Source organism: Mastigoproctus giganteus, chromosome 6, assembly GCF_048544385.1.
Source record: "Mastigoproctus giganteus isolate SK-2022 chromosome 6, ASM4854438v1, whole genome shotgun sequence".
Lineage (NCBI taxonomy): Eukaryota > Metazoa > Arthropoda > Arachnida > Uropygi > Thelyphonidae > Mastigoproctus > Mastigoproctus giganteus.
This window is the reverse complement of record NC_143580.1, coordinates 220,362,010-220,376,678: the sequence shown is the minus strand read 5'-3', so window position 1 is coordinate 220,376,678 and position 14,669 is coordinate 220,362,010. Positions and strand designations below refer to the sequence as shown.

The 14,669-nt window shown below is 31.1% G+C and overlaps 1 protein-coding gene across 3 annotated transcripts in view; it reads right to left on the bottom strand.

Moving 5' to 3' along the window:
* The window catches only part of LOC150085004 (uncharacterized), a 234,710-nt gene that overhangs the window by 77,528 nt on the left and 142,513 nt on the right, over nucleotides 1-14,669 (bottom strand). For all 3 annotated transcript variants that reach the window (XM_090376729.1, XM_090376731.1, XM_090376730.1), the window contains exon 13: nucleotides 3,352-3,681. In XM_090376729.1, coding sequence (XP_090232855.1) covers nucleotides 3,352-3,681 — 330 coding nt within the window. The remainder of the gene's footprint in view (nucleotides 1-3,351; nucleotides 3,682-14,669) is intronic.

Sequence of the window (14,669 nt, the reverse complement as noted above, 5' to 3'; positions counted from 1 at the left end):
TAACAAAAAGCAAGACCACAGAAGTTGAATCATTTAAATTTCTCTGGTTCTTCATGAAGATGATGTGGATTTTTGGCCTGGGAAGCCAACCAAAAATCCACATCATCTTCGTGAACAACCCAATATATAAAATTTTGTTTATTTACATACCTATTCAAAATAAAGTGGGCCTTCACTCATAATTAAACAATTTATTAAGCCTGGATCATTATTCACCTTCTGTAATAATAGACTGCAGAATTTCAAATGTGTATCCAAATCATGAACAAGTAATTTTGTTGAACTATATGCAATTTATGCAGATGGCACTAAAAACTGATATGCAACAGAAAGTGTACAACATCATTACAATATGTTCAATTCTTTCGACTGATGATTAACAGACGTTTGAGGACAGTATTGTAACATGCTCCGATTCTTTCAATGTTTTCTGCAGTACATGTGATATGCATCCAACCTGGAGGTTTCACTTCTGTTACAGATGCTGGTGTTATAAATTTTTAAATCCAATATGTTATGGTCTTTTGACCTGGAACACTGTCATTTCTTCTGATGTTGAAGTGGCAGCTAAATTCATGTTGAGTACTCACAAAAGAGTCACCTGATTAAAAAATGTTTTGACAGTAAATGCATGATGTTTATTCAAGCACCACTCCATTTTTGCCAATCGGTTTAGTGTACTCTACTTCAAGACACAAACTGGAGCACCCCCAATGCAAATACTATGAAATGGCACCACTTTTAAAGTAGGTAAGTGTTTTGCCCAACTCTGTATAAACCAATCAGATAACTTTAAAATATGGTTCAATGCATTCAATAATGATGTATTAGAAGATGAAATGCACAAGGCATAATTTCTTATAGGTTTAGGTAATTAACTATATAATATCGGCGTAGATACACCATAGTTTACCCATAAATTTGAACTACGTATGTAGTGTAAAAGGTATCATTTTAATTGTATCTCATATTGTGGTTGCCTTCACAACGAAAGAGAGCTGGTATTGCACTACTTCAAATAAATAATTCTTCTCTAGTAGAGAAGACTGCTGTTATTTGAAGTAGTGCAATACCAGCTCTCTTTCGTTGTGAAGGCAACCACAATATGAGATACAATTAAAATAATACCTTTTACACTACATACGTAGTTCAAATTTATGGGTAAACTATGGTGTATCTACACCGATATTATACAGTTAATAATGATGTGCACAATTTTTCTTACATACCATATTGAAAAGTTGATGTGAAATTTATTATATTTATTAATGGATTTCCCAAAAGATGAAAGCCCCTGCTACTAGATTTTTTTAAAAATAAACCATAAATTACTGAAGATCACAATGCTAAAATTCTTATAACACTTGGAATGCTTGTTTCCATAAAAGAAAATAGTTTCTTTTATGGAAAATAGAAAATTGTTTCTATTTTCAGAAAAATAGAAAATAGAAAATTGTTTCCATAAAACAAAATTTTAACCTATTTGACTTGTTTTGGTTTAAACAGCGATTATTAGTTTCTAAAAGTAATTATTCCATTTTGTGTGATAGGGAAGGGAGGAAAGGAAGTTATTCCTCATTTGCTCTTGGAAGGGAGCAGCTAATAAAATCAAAAATTCCAACTGATTAATATTTATCAATTAATATTAATTCAATATAATAAAATCACAATTCCACTTATATAAAACATTATGAATAAAATATCATTCCTGTATAATACCAACCATGTGATCAATAAAGGCTACAAATTCACCATTAAATAAATTACTACAAATAAATATTTATAATTTGTATATTGTTGTTATTTATTATTTTTTTTTTTTATGAAAACCCCAAACACGAAAAGGTATCAAAACCTATAGTACTTAGTACCGTGCATGGGTTGAAGGAGACGTATGGGGGGAGGGGGATGCCGGAAACTTTGCTCTAGAGACTAAACATGGGTTTCACCACTTCAAGCCTCCAATAAGCAAAGTGGTGGTATTTCACCGGTTGATGAACATAAGCTACTATGGCTATAACGCACCTATAATTTGTACACATTTTAATTTTTTTTCCAGCAAAGTTCTTATGCATCATATTAGTGTGGTCATTGTTACAAGTATACAGAAGTAGTATGCAGAGCCTACCCAACCTGCATATCTCCTTTACAAACATCAAAATTCTCAAAATTTTTTTCTGATGATACCCTGTTCTTTAATTTTTTTTATTTGTACAATTCCTTAATTTCCCTTTCCACAAACAGGAATTTTGCTGTATAGTTGAAAAAAGCTATAATTCCTTGGATATTTTAACAGAAATGCACTGCATGTTACTAGGTTGTTTCTGTAACTATATGGCTTTGTTTATGAATAAAACTGGCATATATAATACACACTAACATACTGGTTTCATTGGCAAATTGTATTTTTCTACTTTCCTACCCATCTTTCAGAGTGAAAATAGATCACATTTAAAATTAATTATTCAAAATATTTTAACAATCTGAAATATCCTTGGTCCCAAATGTTTTTAATAATCAGAAATCTATTTTAACCTCTCTTTAGCCTCTTCTTTCTTTTGTGAATGGCTCATCTTTTATCCTTGAATGTTAAAATAATCAAATGGTTACTTCTTTTCCTATTCATTCTTTTCGTTTTTATTTTGTGCACTTCTGCAACACCTCTTTTGAACTTTGAATAATGCACTCCTGTTTAAAAACATGAATTTCTAGTTTCCCACACAAAAGCAAATTTTTTTGTTTTTGCCTGGCAAAATTTTTTTCTCAGGCAAAATTTTTTTGCCTGAGAGAAAAGAAGAAAACAAAAAAAAAGGTTGTTATATCTTTTAGGAATTTATGACTCATTCACTATCAGCATTAGTTTGGAAATAACGGTGTTCATTATGCTTGCATTCCACTTCTTGTGTGTTAACAGCCTTGAAATTTTTATTTTTATGATTTGAGGTTACAGCTATCTGTGTTACTAGTTTCTCTGTATTCACTTTCTTTTCTTCCTCCCTTTCTCTTTTTTTTGTCACAATTTACACATAACAGATCTGGTTTCCCCAACTTTGGTTCTCTTCCTTTTCTAATGTAACAGAAATAAACAGCATTTCTAAAATGCTCCACTTTAAAAAAGCAGTATTTTATTTAAGCTTACTTTGAGTTTTTTAATAGAATGTCTTTGAAAAGATAAAATATGATATTAATCATCATTATGATTTTCTAATAAAAAAAAAAAAAAACATTAAAGGAAACACACCTAATAACTATGTCAAAATAATTCCAACTCCTTTTAAGTACTGTTTTGAAAGTGTGGGTGGAATTATAATAGTTTGTGTGTTAAAATGAGGTGTGACAATATTACTGTACCTGGATGATGAATATGATCTGGTACGATTTGGATAGTGACGCCGATGATGCGACCTGTGGACTGACAACCGTGATCGTGACCTAGATGATGATGATGAGGAAGAAGGTGATCTGGAAGAACCTCTGTAGTATTTTCCTTTTCTCCGATATTCACGGTGTTCTTTTACCTTTGTCTTTGTTCTTATTCTGTCATGGCGTGGAATTCTCGAAGGGGAATGTGAAGAGGAATGCTGCCGATGTCTTGATCGTGACTCTGTGGGGGAAGACTTGTGATGTTTATCTTTTGTTGGTAATTCTGGGCCAATAATAACTTCCAATTCTTTCTTCTGCCTGTACAAGTAAGCAAATAAAGATACTGCATAAGCATTGCAGTGTATGAAATGCAACTCTTGTAACATTTAAGGAGAGAAAAGTGTCCCTTGTTTATTTCAATATTTAACATGAAGCAAGAGCTGCATGGAGAATAAAAGCGAGGGGGGAAAAGCAACAGAAATTGTGAAGTATAACTAGTAAAGAATCAAGCTTTTTTAAAAAATAAATACCCATTTTCCTTTCTCCAAAGCAACCTCATCGAGATCACAAACAAAACAATACTGACACCTCACATAGTAAAAACTACAATGTATTTAAAGTTCTTTGGTTTAACTTATTTTCATAATAAAATCAATCAAATTTCAGTTACTCAGTGACAAATATATATATAAATAAACCATTTCTATTGACTGTACTTTAACAATCTCTGATATTAAGTAAAATGGACTTCCATTAGATCACTTGATACCAACTTTGTATCAAAGTATAATTGGAATACAATTTGAGTGCAATTATAAAAAATAAATAAAACTGACTTTTAAATTGTTATCTGTACAAAAGAACTCTGTAAATCCAGATGTGCATTTTTGGTACAGCTGAACCTCCCAAAATTCTGATAACCTTGGAATTTAATACCAGCTGGAACTTGGAATTTGGGTGGTCACATTAGTCATATATAAAAAAGGAAAATGTCTGCAATTCTATATTGCAACTCACTGTACCCAGTACTGTAATAGTATATTCTACACTGAAATAAGAGAAGCAGACAGGACAGGGAAATATTAAATATTATTTCTCTTTTTTTTAAAGGTTGAAACAAGTCATCATCATCCAAAAAAAATCTGTTATATCCAGTGGGTATCATCACTGGTAATAAAAATTGGTCCATCTACACCAACAGCCATATCCACGAAGACCAATAATTTCACAAAAAGAGAGCCATGCTGTAATAAAAAATTTTTTGAAACAACTGTCTGAAAAACAAATCCACCACAAAGATATTACGTTACGACTATCCATTATACAATATTGTTAAGAACTGGGATGATGAATTGATGTAGTCACTAAATATGGACTAGTTTGGATGATCTGTGATTGCACTAACCACAGAAGACAATGGTGCTATATTCATGACCTGATTTTGAAAGATTTCAAAAACTCGTTGAATAAAAACTTGATTCAGATTGATTCACTGTTTCTATCATAGGCCAGAAAGTTTTAAAATGCCCCTCAAATAATAAATTATTTCACCCTTACAGAATATATTGATTGTTAAAAATGACCTGCAATTTGAACACAATCCTCTGGGTTACTTGTTTTTTCTTTCAATAATGCAAATACTCAAGGACTGATGCAAACTAAATATGTAGTCACTTGCCATATTATTAAAATCCATATATATTTTATGAAAAAGATCCTTCAAAGATGTTATTCTATTATAGAATAATTTGACATAACATGCACGAATGGAGAACCACAGAATTATTTTTTGCCTGGTCAAATGCAAATGAATATTTTAATAGTGGCATATGATGCAAGAAAGCAAGTTTATACAGCATTATGATGTTTACAGTATTTTCCAAACATCTCTTATCAATCTAATGCTTCACATATAAATTGTGAAATCTAGAGTTTCCACCACCAATGAGTCACTAATCTTGTTCATGAATAACAAAAAGCAATCCTATGACCTTTAATAACAAACTCCCTTTGCTGTATATATTAAACATTATAATGCAAATATGCATTAATTCCAAAGTAATTGTATTGATACGTTACATGCTCACTTCGGTAGGGTTGGAACACTGTGAAAATTGTAAAGTGATTTCTGCACATGCATGACCAATGACATGCTACTTGGTCAAACAGCCAGCCCAAGAACTAAATTTGCCGATTTCCCCCATTTTAAAAAATATTTTTATAATACAATTACCGAATCTGGGAGCTTCAACTCTACAAAATTTGCTAAAATTGTTTTAAATGGATAAGAATTTAAAACGTAAATTTTTATCAGTAAACTATCTAATTAATAGATGATTTATTATGAAGTCGAATTAAACAAAATACAAATTTAATTAATATTTTCACCAATTCTGAATTCTTTTTTTCTGCTTACTCTCATACATTTAGTTGTCTTTTCATACTGCCTCTGATAAAGATGAAAGTAAAAACTTTCATTTCAATAATTCCTGGCTTCATTTGATATTTTTTTTATAACAATTGCTTATAGAATGCACAAAACAGAGTACTACAGAAATTTATAACTAAAAAACAAACTTGGAACAACTGTGATTTAGTACCAGGCATTCTTCACAATATTTATCGCTGACAAGCTATGAAAATATCTTAGCCTAATTTCCCAAATCTGTTAACTGCAATTGTCTGAAAACTGTTTAGGTATATGTACAATAACTGCCTTTTCTGTTTGTGGGAGGAAAACAAACAATCCTGGAGGAACATATCATGCACAGTTTGAGACTAAGTCAGAAATTAACAAAAATGTCAAGAGTTTCTATCAATGCAGTGGAAAAAATTGAACATTTAATTCTTATCAGCAGAGTTGAAACAAACACCATGAAGTTCATTTGGCAAAAACAGACAAGGTTTTAGATATCATCCTAGACATTGCACTTAGTTGTAGATGGATATGGAGGTAGTGTAAGAAGAAAAAGATATGAAAAGAGGAAACATGGGGAAAAAAAGGGCCTGGGTGGCTAATGTAACAAATGCCAGAAAATTGAGTTGTTTGTTGTTGTGTTTTTTTTTAAATCACACAATAAATGACCCTTAATGTAATTTATGTGATAAAATTATTGTGTGATTTCTATACACAATTTTTATTTTAAAACGTAGTGACGTATCATGTATCACAGGTGTGGTGAACCTTTTTAAGGGTGCGTGCCAAAATTGGCTAAATCTTTTAAAAAAAAACTACATATGCCGCTCAGAATTTTGCGAAGTACAGTAGAACGTCAATTATCCAACCCCCCCCCCCCCTCCAAATTACAGTATCTACTTTTAGTGCACTGGTTATTATGCTGAAATATTACTCCTGCCAGGTAATGCATTTGAAGGCCCACTCAAACTATATAGATATAACACTACTATTAAAGATGGCAGATCTTATCACAAAAAAAAAAAAAAAAAACTCACATGGTTCAAAGAAAAATTCAAGATTACATATTTTAAAAAATAACCTTCCCAAGATTCATTATACTCTTATTTGTGTGCAATTGCTTGTGTTTGTTTATTTCTGTTTATGTAAAAAAAAAAAAATTTGGTTTATAGTTGAAACCATGTAAAACAATTAGGTAAGTTCAAAACAAATATAATATATGTTGTAGTAACAAATGGGCCTGGAGTACTGGGGTCCATAGTTTAATATATGTTGTTTCTTCAAAACATTTTGGTTATTATTTATAAACCATTTCCTAAATCAATTATTTTTATAATACTTCATATTTCAAAATACCTTGCGTACAATAATTTACTTAGGCCTAATTACTATGTTTCATATAAACTGTAATGTATAAACTCATGTATTTGATTAACCAACGTTCTACTGTGTTGTTATTTTTCTCATGCACGTTTTACTTGGCAAAAGCATAACCAAAAAAATAATGAAATAAAAGACATCATTTTAAAGATGCTTTATAATAAAGGTATTAAAATAAAATCCTTCATAACAAAAATGTAACTTTTAGCTTATAGAACAAATTTAATATATAATGATAAACCTCTCATATTATAAATATAAAACATCAATAAGACTTCTGTTGCTGCACCACTGATGAGATACTTTATATCAGGCATAGCTGGATATCATCTTTCTTGCTTTCTCGGCAATTCCCTTCTACTTCTGACTCTCTCTCTCAATCTCTCTCAGGGTAATGCAGGAAATTTTTTTTTGGCTGGTGCAGCATAAGCACCAGGCTTCCTTGCATCATATGGCTAATAATAATATACTTTGTAACTTTTAGAGTTATGCATGTAGCACGTTTCATCCATAGGACCACTCCTATGATTAGACTTAAAGTTCATCGCTGAGAATGATGACTCTCAAGAATATGGTGATGAAAAAATTGTTAGTAATGCTGTTGCCAGATTTTTTTTTAAACAGACAATAGTTTCAGGAATGGAATTCCAAACTTTTAATGCCTCATTTTCTGCAGTTTTCTTTGCTAATCATTCCCTTTCAATATTTTCTAAATCAGCTCTGAGGTCGATAAATTTTTGCTCCAAATTGAGCTGCTCTAAAAATCAAACAATTGCATCTCAAAATCATCCAAGTCGATCCACTGAAACATTTTCAGGTTCAGTTCAGCTAGTTTTACACTATCTGAAAACTGAATGAATTTTGCAATTTCTTCAAATTCTCTGAACTTGACAAATCTTGAAGAAAACTGTTCAATAGTTGACTCAATTTTTTTGGGACACTCTGAATTCTGCATACCCCTTTGGGCACGTGTGCCATAGGTTCATCACCCCTGATGTATCATGTACATGTCTTTCTTTCATAAAAATCTGCTTCAGTAAATTTGTTTCAGGATTTTAAGCATGTGAAAAAATATATTTACTTACCACCCCATTATAAATACAATTAAATGTTTTATTTAAGACAGGTGTGTCCAACCCTAAGCCCATTTGTGTGTGGCTTGCAGCACATAGGAGGTTCTAAGTGTAACGCCCTTCCCACCATGAGTTTAGCATGTCACAAAATATAATTTCACATTCTTTTGAAAATCTATTTTTTGGTAATATTAAGTATTTATTTCATATGTTTTATGTATCTTCATAAATATTTAATATTATTATTAAAACCATGCATAAACAATGTTGTTAGTATCATGTTGGATTTTTTGATTTGATTTATTACATGTAAAAAATCTTATTGTAAATATAAAGCTGATCAACAAAAACTAGATCATATTTTGAAAAATACATAAATAGTGGTAAGGAACTGTTCTTGTAGCCCACAACCCACTATCTGAAGAGCCCATTTGATTCACAGATCTCTGTATTTTATCTGGTTTTCCCTCTAGCCAAAAAAAGAGCAGACATCCCCTAATTTAAGCCAAATAAATTAACCTTAAAAAATTTGTGACCTTTGTATATATTCAGGTAAATTCATGTTCACGATCTAATATGATAAATTAGAAGCACATTATATTTTCTAAATATACCATTATCTGACCTTCCTACATAATGAAGTTATGCATTTTGGGAATTACATCATTCTCTTAACATGATTAAATAAAACACACAGAAAGAGAGGATCATCCAAGGAGAGTTATTTGTAGATATACTTTACAGTGGGTGAGCCACAAATGTTATATGTGCTGTGCATTTGTAGCGAAGGAGAAAACAGGAATAAAATACTTTAATGACCAAATGTGCAAACATGCAAAAGGATATCAAACAAGTTTTTAGCTAGCAATTAAGCAAAAAAGAGCAGTAATCATTATGAGAAAATCATTACATTAGAGAAAATGCAAAATTACTTCCAATAAAAACATAGGCCATTATACTGCAAATGCAGAGATAATTTTAGAAAAAATAATAAGTCTTGAAACAGTTTTAAGCATGAGTATTTAAAAAAAAAGTTATGTGAAATTTGATGTCAGCCTATACTTAGATTCACTTTCAATCAATATAAAAAAACTGAAAATGTGGGAAAAAATTTCTGCAAACATTTAACAGTAAAACAAAAAAGTGCCAAAAAATTTGCACATATGTGAATAAAATGTTAAGTTACTGTGAAATAATCTGCACCATTGTCTGGCAGCCATTAATTCACCACGCCAAGGTCTGTGTTTAAGTGCAATGTTACTTTGAATAATTATTTTAAAATCAGTATGTGGATCTTAAAAATTAAGATTATGCCTCTTTGAAAGTGTGATGCAATAACTCTACAATTTAGTTTAGTATGTTAATTTTTTCAAGAGAATTTGTGATGAAAGAATTTTGTGAACACTTAAACACCCACTTACATACATTTATACTGTATATGTATATCAACACAATTCTGTTTTGACAAAAATGAGACCATTGCACTCAAAAGTTTCAACACATACAGGAGAGAAAAACTCAAGGAGTGATATTAAAATGGAAAGAATTTTTGCCGTAAATAGCTGTAAATGAAATACCTAGTGGGACCAGGACTAGATGTAAATATCAAAAACACTTTACAGAAACTTTTTGAAAGAATGCTAATAAAAACATATCACAAATAACAAACAATATGCTATTATATAACATGAAATCAGTCCAATGAAAGATATAAACATACGCCAGGAAAGCAAAGTGAAAAATAAACTGCCATAATGATTTATTTTTATCAATTTATTATCTTTTTTATCAATTTATAAACTTTTTTATCAATTTATTATCCCTATTTAATATAAAATATATTAAAACACCTGCTGCAGTTTCTATTACTTGCAAACTATATTAAAGGCAAGAAGCAACATATAATTTCCCAAAAAAGACATGAAATGCAACAGTAGTCTCAAACTCAGTTCATAAATTTTCAACAACTTTTAATTGGTTAAAATTACTCAACACCTCAAATCACCAGCTTATCACTGCATTACTGTAATCCAATCTAAATCTAATAACCACTGATTTGGATTGACCACTTTAACCACAGTGTCTATTGAGGATTTTTTTTTTTTTTTTTTGTTAAATTTTCTAATAAAGTTTTGTCGTTGATTTTCTTTTTTGATAAAATCTTTTTCCATCTCCCAACATTTTGACGACGCTTTCATTACATGCAAATTTATATTCAATCACATGTTCCACTAATTCTCACCTTTTTTATTATCATTACTTTTAAAAATGTTTTGCATGTTTGCCTATATAGGTTTCCCATCTGCACCCTATCACCCTAAGTAGAGAAACTATTCACTGAGCTCGAGACTACCCTGATACATCATATGTCACTCTGGAGAATTACATTTGTTCTTACAGGACTTTAATCTAGTTTGCAATGACTGAGGCTCTGTAATGTATCATGGAGTATAGAGATTAATAAAGATGGATAAACCCATAAAGAAAATAACTTGTTCAAAGTCATAATTAAAGCAAATTGTCATATTTTAACATGAAGTGAAGGAGTTTCCATGCATTACTACTAGTGTGTGTGTGTGTGTGTGTGTGTGTGTTATAGTTACAGCCACAGTTTGGGCATATGAATGTATAATGAATGATTCAAAATTGCATATAATAAATTCTACAGTGGATTCCTGACAAAAAGAAGGAATTGAAAATACTTTTATGGAAACATTTCAAACATCACTTCTAGTATGAAAAAAATTATGCAAACCTGATATCATCATTATTATCAGTAGCAGTAGTAGTAATAGTAAAAGCAGCACATGATGCAAGAAAGCATCATTATATCAAATATAATAAATAATATAAAACATATGCATGATACAACTTCAGAAAATAAAATATATTTAAAAAACATGATATACCAACTGATTTTCAGGGGACTGCTTACTGTTTTCTACATTTAGTATGCAGATGATACAGATCTTAGCAAAAACTCACATCATCAGATTTGTGTGATAATGCAATAACTATTTGCAATTAAACAAACAAAAAAAAAAAGTCATACTTATCATCACACAAAAGCATGGCAGTTATGACTATAGACTTAAATTTTGGTGTATTCATTTGCTGAGGTAGCTACTATGCATTTGATACTTGGCAAATTCATGGGAAATTGCAATGAATCTGATAATGAAGAATCCTGCACAAAAATATCCAAATCATCTGTAACACATGCAAGTGCATGTGTTGCCGCAAATGGTTTCCTAATGAGCACTTACTGTGAAAGATATTTACATTAGCACAAAATGAGTTTTTTCCTGACTAAATTTCTTCCAATAGACCAAATGTCGGAAGCAGTACTCTGTAAATACACAGGCGTCTGATGTTTGTTAAAAAAAAAATTTGATTTTCTGAATTCATGTTGTGTGCACGTTTTTTGTCATTTATTGTACTCCAGTGTAATCATGTCAGCTAATTTTTTCCTGATTCTGAAGGTGACACCAGGCAACCTAAACATAATTTTTCTTAAAAATTATGCTAGTTTAAATTCCTTCTGTTGTCAGGACTCCAATGTAGAATTTATGATATGCTGTTCTGAATCACCCTGTACATATCAAGATTTTTTCATACCATTATATGAAAAAATTATGCAATCGCACTGACAGCCTCATTTATAATTTTATTTCAAATCATCTTTATACGGTTTCTTCACTACTTAAAAAATAATTTCAAAAATGCTCTTAAACCTCTCAAAAAATTATTGAATTAACTAGATATGGCATATATCAACAGAAAATGCTAAAATACTGTATTCTCATTTCAACCCATTAAAATAATTTTTTGTGAATAAATTCATTTTTTAATACTAGAAAACCAATACATATTAATCTAGCAATGACGTTTTCTTTCTATTTTATTCAACAAAATTTAAGCATCACTTTAAATTTACTATTGCAAATACACCTACCATTTCTAAAACACTGATATTTCTTATAAAGAGATAAACTCAGTCATTAACTTTTTTTTTTTTTGTTAGTTGCTGGCACATCAGCTTCTGTGGCCATAATGCACCTTCCAAAGTTTTGCATTTTACTCTGATCCAAGCCCGAGGCGGGATTCGAACCCACGACCTTTGGGTTGCCAGGCAGGCACTTTACCCACCTGGCTAGCCCGGTCGGCAGTTGTTCACTACTGCAATTAAAAATTGGCAGAATAACAGTTTATTTAATATCAGTGACTATGTTAGTATATCTTCCAACCATCTATAAACAAAAGTATGCTGCTGTGTTAAACAAGATAGGAAATTCCTTCTGCTGGAATAAATTAATTTTCATTTATTCTCTAGATCAATATGGATATGAAATTCTAAAATACCCAAGATCATATCTGGACAAGAGTGGAGGGGTGGGAGCTCACATTACAGCATGGACAGTTTTGAACATTTCTCACTGAAATTTTCTTTCCCTCTAGAAAATGTAATACTTGGTTTTGTAACATTAAAACATTACACCCTTCAAAAGCTTATAAAATGGCCACATGTAAGAATTTCTGAATGATATTTTTTTCTAGTTGTTACTATTTCAACCACTTTAAAAATAAATTATAATATTCATAATTATACAGTAATCTCCTGGTTTACAAACATCCAATTTATGAATAATTTTTACACCTCAAATCTGATTTAAATTTTAAATCAAATTTGATTTAAAAAATCAAAATATGATTTTTGAAGTAAAATTAATGAGAATGAAATTCAGTGTATATCCATGTACAATAAAATGTGGAAAATTCTTTCCACATTTTATTGTACATGGATATACACTGAATTTCAACCCACAGAATAGCCTGGATTCAGTATGGTATGACTCAAAAAGGTGTTGAGAACATATGCTACATGGATTCTGATCCAAGCTGATTCAATAACTTCTAACTACAGTTGTTGCAAATTGAATACTTACATATTTCTATTCTGAAGAGTCCATTCTGCCTCATCCCACAAATGCTCAAATGGAGTAAGTTCCGTGGGGTAGCCACTACAGAAGACTGAATTCATTCTAAGCCCCTGGAAACCAGCTCTGTATAATTCTGGCCTTGTGACATGTGTACTATCCTATTGGAAAATCCATTCACAGATGGATACACTGCAGCCATGAAGGGATGCACCTGGTTCTCTCATCAGCATGAAACAGCAAGAATGAAGATTTGTCGGACAAGGCAACATTTTCAATCTTCTACTGTGCAATGTTATCATTTGTAAACCCACTCTTCACCATACCTACTTATTTTTTGCTGATAGAAGTGGAACCTGGTTATGTTGCCAGCTGCAAAACATCATCCCGTGACAGGGTATGATAAGTCGTGCATTCTGAAATGTTCCTTTTGTCACCACTGTTGCACTGAGTAGTTATTTGACTGACTGGAGCTTTTCTGTTACACCTGTGTAGGATAAAATAAAAGCTACAGTTAGTCAAATAATGATCCAGTACAACAATGGAAACTAAAGGAGCAGCTCAAGGGTCATTAGGCAAAAAAGGCCTCTGCTGACCTCTCACATCAACAAACTGTTTTCGATTACAGGTTCAATATTGGCTGGATGCTATTTGGTTATTGGACCAATCTCAGTACATAAAAAAACAAAAAAAAAAAACAGTCATATGTTAAAAACCCAGCAGGGTTACAATTTGCAAGATACTCATTCCAGCACATCTGGCACCAATTACCAAGACACATCCAAATCACTTAAATCTTTTGTCATGTCCATTCTCACAATGGATTGAACATTCTTACATACCTGCCCACCTGCTGTATATTGCATGGTAAAAACATGAGTACAATTTTATGAAAGGGCAGATTTAATAAAGTAGTGTACTTAACATAAAATGTACAAGTTCAATACAACAAAACACTTATTTATATTTTTTTGCAAAAATTAGCATTGCTACTATTTTTTTATTTTTTATTTTCTTGTTAATCTAAGAAATACACTCATATTATAATACTCCTGCTTATAGCACTTTCAACCCTCTTTTCCTATGGTCCCATGCTCAATCCTATGATATGTTATGCAATTTTAACAGCTATAGCATTCTAATATAAACACTTTCCCATTTATATGACTTTTTTTTAAGGTCACAAAAAAGAAATAAACCAAATTTAGCTCTTCCATCTTGATTTTTGCTTTTGGAAAGGGATGACAAAGGCTAAATTCTACAAATCATAAATTCTGGACACCTGAAGGCAGACAGGCCTCTCTCTTTACAACTCAGTGTCCAAATATTGAACATTATATTCAGATAATCTCCTCAGTCTTTTTTTTTTTTTTTTTTTTTTTAAATTACCTGTTTACTTTCCTTGCCAGTACAATACTTAGTCTTTCGTGTATGCATATGTTTAATAGACATCAATAAACTTCATTATTACTATATTAATACTACATTTATCATGATTAT